The sequence below is a fragment of the Cherax quadricarinatus genome, chromosome 25 (genome assembly GCF_038502225.1).
Source record: "Cherax quadricarinatus isolate ZL_2023a chromosome 25, ASM3850222v1, whole genome shotgun sequence".
NCBI classification, from domain to species: Eukaryota; Metazoa; Arthropoda; class Malacostraca; order Decapoda; family Parastacidae; genus Cherax; species Cherax quadricarinatus.
This window is the reverse complement of record NC_091316.1, coordinates 38,775,705-38,784,432: the sequence shown is the minus strand read 5'-3', so window position 1 is coordinate 38,784,432 and position 8,728 is coordinate 38,775,705. Positions and strand designations below refer to the sequence as shown.

Here is an 8,728-nt window from a genome sequence, read left to right as displayed (position 1 = left end):
AAAAAGAAGTGTGAAGGACCTGGAAGTGATAATGTCAATGGATCTTACCTTCAAAGACCACAACAGTGTATCTACCGCATCTCCTAGAAAAATGATAGAAGGGATAATGAGAACCTTCAAAACTAGGGACGTACCAAGGCAATGATGATTCTCTTCAAAACGCTTGTTCTCTCTAGGCTGGAATATTGCTGTACACTAACTGCTCCCTTCAAGGCTGGCGAAATTGCTGACCTTGAGAGTATACAAAGAACTTTCACGGCACACATAAGTACGGTAAAGCACCTAAATTACTGGTAACGGTTGAAGTCCCTTCCTTTCACACGAAAATCACTCCCTATGAACGCAAAAGAGTCGTCAGGAGACGCAACACACACACACACACACACACACACACATATATATATATATATATATATATATATATATATATATATATATATATATATATATATATATATATATATATATATATATATATATATATATATATATATACATATATATATACATATATATATATATATATATATATATATATATATATATATATATATATATATATATATATATATATATATATATATATATATATATATATATTTATATATATATATGTAGTGAGAGAGAGGGAGTAATAGTTATAACATTACAAACAAAACAAAAAGTATAATTCATATTTACACATGAAAACATACAACATACAAACACTATGCTGCATACACACACAACATACAAACACTATGCTGCACACATACACAACATACAAACACTATGCTGCACACATACACAACATACAAACACTATGCTGCACACATACACAACATACAAACACTATGCTGCACACATACACAACATACAAACACTATGCTGCACACATACACAACATACAAACACTATGCTGCACACATACACAACATACAAACACTATGCTGCACACATACACAACATACAAACACTATGCTGCACACATACACAACATACAAACACTATGCTGCACACATACACAACATACAAACACTATGCTGCACACATACACAACATACAAACACTATGCTGCACACATACACAACATACAAACACTATGCTGCACACATACACAACATACAAACACTATGCTGCACACATACACAACATACAAGCACTATGCCACACATACACAACATACAAACACTATGCTGCACACATACACAACATACAAGCACTATGCCACACATACACAACATACAAACACTATGCTGCACACATACACAACATACAAGCACTATGCTGCACACATACACAACATACAAACACTATGCTGCACACTTACACAACATACAAGCACTATGCCACACATACACAACATACAAGCACTATGCTGCACATACTCAACATACAAACACTATGCTGCACACATACACAACATACAAACACTATGCTGAACACATACACAACATACAAGCACTATGCTGCACATACACAACATACAAGCACTGTGCCACACGAACACAATAAACAAACACTATGCCACTCATATATAACATACATGTACTATGCCACACATACTCAACATACAAGCACTATGCCACACATACACAACATACAACACTATGCCACACATACACAACATACAAACACTATGCCACACATACACAACATACAACACTATGCCACACATACACAACATAGAAGCACTATGCCACACATACACAACATACAAACACTATGCCACACATACACAACATACAACACTATGCCACACATACACAACATACAACACTATGCCACACATACACAACATACAACACTATGCCACACATACACAACATACAACACTATGCCACACATACACAACATACAACACTATGCCACACATACACAACTTACAACACTATGCCACACATACACAACATACAACACTATGCCACACATACACAACATACAACACTATGCCACACATACACAACATAGAAGCACTATGCCACACATACACAACATACAAACACTATGCCACACAACATACAACACTATGCACACATACACAACATACAACACTATGCCACACATACACAACATACAACACTATGCCACACATACACAACATACAACACTATGCCACACATACACAACATACAACACTATGCCACACATACACAACATACAAACACTATGCCACACATACACAACATACAAACACTATGCCACACATACACAACATACAACACTATGCCACACATACACAACATACAACACTATGCCACACATACACAACATACAAACACTATGCCACACATACACAACATACAACACTATGCCGCACATACACAACATACAAACACTATGCCACACATACACAACATAGAAGCACTATGCCACACATACACAACATACAACACTATGCCACACATACACAACATACAAACACTATGCCACACATACACAACATACAACACTATGCCACACATACACAACATACAAACACTATGCCACACATACACAACATACAACACTATGCCACACATACACAACATACAAGCACTATGCCACACATACACAACATACAAGCACTATGCCACACATACACAACATACAAACACTATGCCACACATACACAACATACAAACACTATGCCACACATACACAACATAGAAGCACTATGCCACACATACACAACATACAACACTATGCCACACATACACAACATACAAACACTATGCCACACATACACAACATACAAACACTATGCCACACATACACAACATAGAAGCACTATGCCACACATACACAACATACAACACTATGCCACACATACACAACATACAAACACTATGCCACACATACACAACATACAAACACTATGCCACACATACACAACATACAAGCACTATGCCACACATACACAACATACAACACTATGCCACACATACACAACATACAAACACTATGCCACACATACACAACATACAAACACTATGCCACACATACACAACATACAAGCACTATGCCACACATTCACAATAAACAAGCGCTATGCCACACATACACAACATACAAGCACTATGCCACACATACACAACATACAAGCACTATGCCACACATACACAACATAGAAGCACTATGCCACACATACACAACATACAAGCACTATGCTCCACATACGCAACATACAAACACTATGCCACACATTCACAATAAACAAGCGCTATGCCACACATACACAACATACAACACTATGCCACACATACACAACATAGAAGCACTGTGCCACACATACACAACATGCAAGCACTATGCTCCACATATGCAACATACAAACACTATGCCACACATACACAACATACAAGCACTATGCCATACATTCACAATAAACAAGCGCTATGCCACACATACACAACATACAAGCACTATGCCACACATACACAACATAGTTGAGGAACAACAACTGCTCCAGCACCTTGGCGTTGCCCTTCAATTGTGTTGCTATGACAACCGCGTCCCGTGTATCTCTGTCTGGCGTACGATAAACTGCTTCATCTTGCTATGCTGTTTTTCTGTGCAGCATTACACAAAATGCTTGAGGGAAGCAGTTAACTATTAATATTTAGATGAAAAGCGCGCGTCTAGCGGTAAGAGTTGAGTGCCACAGTATTAGTGCCTCGGTAGAGTCAGTAGAGATGTGTTTCCCCCCTGTTAGCGTGGCACTTGGCTGGCAGTGGTCAGTGGCACTGCTGAGGTGGTGGTTGTGCCTCCCCTCTCTTAGCACCACACTCCTCCGTCGATCCCGGACCCCTGATAAACCAGCAGATCGTGATGTAACCTGAAGTGCTTCTCACAGTTCCCTCTTGCAAACCCACAACAACAGACCATCGTTATTTTTAACGAAATATGAATCAGTGTATATATAATGTTGGTAATAAATGTTTGAAGAAGTGTGAGTGTCGCAGCCTGTATGATGGTTGGCACTGCTGAGGTAGAGATGGATGCCACCATCAACTCTCACACAAGTCTCTGTCTACTTCTGCTTCTGTTCATCACTAACGGTACGTTGTCTACCCTTCTTAATGCTTACTTGTATATGACAGTGTTATAATGTGTCAACACTGTCTTAAGTAAACCTGACTTAACACTGTAACCTAACACTGTAAACTGATTTAACTCTGCAACCTGACGTAACTCTGGCCCCTGGTGAACATTAACCTGGTGAACATTGTAACCTGGTGAACATTGTAACCTGGTGAACATTGTAACATGATTTACACTTTCTCCGATCAGCACTATAACTAAATTAACACTGTAACCTGATTAACAATATAACCTGAATTAAATTGCAACCTGTTAATCATTAAACCTGATTATCATTGCAACCTGATTAACAAAGTGACCTGACCAGCACGGTAAAGAGATTAACATTGTAACCCGATTAACACTGCAAACTGATCGACACTGTAACCTGATTAACACTGCAACCTAGTTAGAAAATTTAACATTTAACCTTGAAGTTGCTTTTACGAAATAAGACGTAACATATAAACCTGTTCTGGTAAAATACGAATCTTATGAAATACGAGAAGTTACTTATACTTAATAAGAACAAATGAGAAGAGAACTTATTTTGCACTGTATTGTGAAGACGACGACACTGACGCAGTGTCATGTATTAATACTACAACACTGACTCAGTGTCATGTATTGTGAAGACGACGACACTGACACAGTGTCATGTATTAAGACTACGACACTGCCACTGTTATGTACTGTGAGGACTACGACACTGATACAGTGATATATATTGTGAAGACTACAACACTGACACAGTATCATGTATTAATACTGCAATAGTGACACTGACAGAGTGTCAACCAATAAAGCTGCAACACTGACATATATTAAGACTGGCACAGTGACATGTGTTAAGACTGCAACAATGACACTGACACAGTGTCAGGTTTTAGACTGTAACACTGCTTCTGACACAGTGTCATGTATTAAGACTGCAACACTGACAGAGTGTCATGTATTAGGATTGCAACATTATCACTGATACAGTGTCATGTATTAAGACTGCAACACTGACAGTCACACAGTGTCATGTATTAAGACTGCAACACTGACACAGTGACATGTATTAAAACGACAACGCTTACACAGTGTCATATATTACTATTGCAACACTGACACTGTGTCATGTATTAAAACTGCAACACTGACACTGACACAGTGTCATGTATTAAGACTGCAAAACTGACACTGACACAGTGTCATGTATTATGACTGCAACACTGACACAGCGCCATGTATTAAGAATACAACCCTGATACAGTGTCATGTATTAAGACTACAACACTGACAGTGTGTCATGTATTAAGACTACAACACTGGCACAGAATCATGTATTAAGACTACGATTCTTACACAGAGTCAAGTATTAAGACTACAACACTGACACAGTATCATGTATTAAGACTGCAACACTGACACTGACACAGTGTCATGTTTTAAGACTGCAACACTGTCACTGACATAGTGTCATGTATTAAAAGATCAATACTGACCGAGTGTCATGTATTATGACTGCAACACTATCACTGATACAGTGTCATGTATTAAGACTGCAACAATGACATTGATATAGTGTCATGTCTTAAGATTACAACACTGACACAGTGTCATGTATTAAAACCGCAACACTGATATTGACACAGTGTCACGAATTGAAACTGCAATACTGACACTGACAGAGTGCCATGTATTAAGATTGCAACACTGACACTGACACAGTGTCTTGTATTAAGACTGCAACACTGACACAGTGTCATGTTTAATGAATGCAACACTGACACAGTGTCATGTGTTAATACTACAGCACTGACACCGTGTCACATAATAAGACTGCAACACTCACACAGTGCCATGTGTTAAGACTGCAGCACTGACACAGAAACATGTATTATGACTGCAACACTGACACAGTGTCATGTATAAAGACTACAACACTGACACAGTGTCATGTATTAGGACTACAACACTGACACAGTGCCACGTATTAAGACTGCAACACTGACACAGTGTGATGTATAAAGACTACAACACTGACACAGTGTCATGTATTAAGACTACAACACTGACTCAGTGTCATGTATTAAGACTGCAACACTGACACAGTGTCATATATTAAGACTACAACACTGACACAGTGTCATGTATTAAGACTACAACACGGACACAGTGTCATGTATTAAGACTACATCACTGACACATTGTCATGTATTAAGATTACAACACTGACACAGTGTCATGTATAAAGATTACAACGCTGACACAGTGTCATATATTAAGACTACAACACTGACTCAGTGTCATGTATTAAGACTACAACACGGACACAGTGTCATGATTTAAGACTACAACACTGACACAGTGCTATGTATTAAGACTACAACACTGACACAGTGTCATGTTTTAAGACCACAACACTGACACAGTGTCGTGTATTAAGACTACAACAATGACGCAGTGTCATGTATTAAGATTACAATTCTGACATAATGTCATGTATTAAGACTACAACACTGACACAATGTCATGTATTAATACCACAACACTGACACAGTGTCATGTTTTAAGATTACAACACTGACGCAGTGTCATGTATTAAGACTACAACACTGACACAGTGTCATGAATTAAGACTACAACACGGACACAGTGTCATGTATTAAGACAACAACACTGACACAGTGTCATGTACTAAGACTACAACGCTGACACAGTGTTATGTATTAAGACTATAACACTGACACAGTGTCATGTATTAAGACTACAACACTGACACAGTGTCATGTATTAAGACTACAACACTGACTCAGTTTCATTTATTAAGACTACAACACTGACACAGTGTAATGTATTAAGACCACAACACTAACACAGTGTCATGTATTAAGACTACAACACTGTCACAATGTCATGAATTAAGACCACAACACTGACACAGTGTCATGTATTAAGACTACAAGACTGACACAGTTTCATGTATTAAGACTACAACACTGACACAGTGTCATGTATTAAGACTACAACACTGACTCAGTTTCATTTATTAAGACTACAACACTGACACAGTGTCATGTATTAAGACTACAACTGTGACTCAGTGTCATGTATTAAGACTGCAGCACTGACACAGTGTCATGTACTAAGACCACAACTCTGATCTCAGTGTCATGTATTAAGATTACAACACTGACACAGTGTCATAAATTAGGACTACAACTCTGACACAGTGTCATGTATTTAGACTACAACACTGACACAGTGTCATGTATTAAGACTACAACACTGACACAGTGTCATGTATTAGGACTACTACACTAACACAGTGTCATGTGTAAAGACTACAATACTGGCACAGTGTCATGTATCAAGGCTACAACACTGACACAGTGACATGTATTAAGGCTACAACACTGACACAGTGTCATGTATTAAGACTACTACACTGACACAGTGTCATGTGTAAAGACTACAATACTGGCACAGTGTCATGTATTAAGGCTACAACACTGACACAGTGTCATGTATTAAGACTACTACACTTACACAGTGTCATGTGTTAAAACTACAACACTGACTCAGTGTCATGTATTAAGACTACAACTCTGACACAGTGTCATGTGTTGAGACTACAACACTGACACAGTGTCTTGTATTAAGACTATAACACTGACACAGTGTCATGTATTAAGACCATAACACTGTCACAATGTCGTGTATTAAGAATACAACACTGACACAATGTCATGCATTAAGACTACAACACTGACACAGTGTCATGTATTAAGACTGCAACACTGACACAGTGTCATGTATTAAGACCGCAACACTGACTCAGTGTCATGTATTAAAACTACAACACTGACACAGTGTCATGTATTAAGACAACAACAATGACTCAGTGTCATGTATTAAGACTGCAACACTGACACAGTGTCATACACTAAGACTTCAACTCTGACTCATTGTCATGTATTAAGGCTACAACACTGACACAGTGTCATGTATTAAGACAACAACACTGACTTAGTGTCATGTATTAAGACTACAACACTGACACAGTGTCATGTATTAAGACAACAACACTGACTCAGTGTCATGTATTAAGACTACAGCACTGACACAGTGTCATGTACTAAGACCACAACACTAACTCAGTGTCATATATTAAGACTACAACACTGACACAGTGTCATGTATTAAGACTACAACACTGACACAGTGTCATGTATTAAGACTACAACACTGACACAGTGTCATGTATTAAGACTACAACACTGACACAGTGTCATTTATTAAGACCACAACACAGACACAGTGTCATGTATTAGGATTACACCACTGACACGGTGTCATGTATTAAGACTACAACACTGGCACAGAGTCATGTATTAAGACTACAACACTGACACAGTGTCATGTATTAAGATTACAACACTGACACAGCGTCTTGTATTAATACCACAACACTGACACAGTATCATGTTTTAAGATTACAACACTGACACAGTGTCATGTATTAAGACTACAACACGGACACAGTGTCATGTATTAAAACTACAACACTGACTCAGTGTCATGTATTAAGTCTTCAACACTGACACATGGTCATGTATTAAGACTGCAAGACTTACACAGTGTCATGTATTAAGACCACAACACTGACACAGTGTAAAGTTCTAAGACTACAACACTG

At 38.2% G+C, this 8,728-nt stretch overlaps 1 protein-coding gene across 3 annotated transcripts in view; it reads left to right on the top strand.

Annotated features, from left to right (window-relative positions):
- Positions 1-3,695: 3,695 nt before the first annotated feature.
- LOC128689969 (uncharacterized) overlaps positions 3,696-8,728 on the top strand; it is a 124,345-nt gene continuing 119,312 nt past the window's right edge. For all 3 annotated transcript variants that reach the window (XR_008407235.2, XM_070088697.1, XM_053778434.2), the window contains exon 1: positions 3,696-4,019. Coding sequence is in view for 2 of the 3 variants with exons in the window: in XM_070088697.1 (XP_069944798.1) it covers positions 3,929-4,019 (91 nt within the window). In the remaining variant the exon portion in view is untranslated. The remainder of the gene's footprint in view (positions 4,020-8,728) is intronic.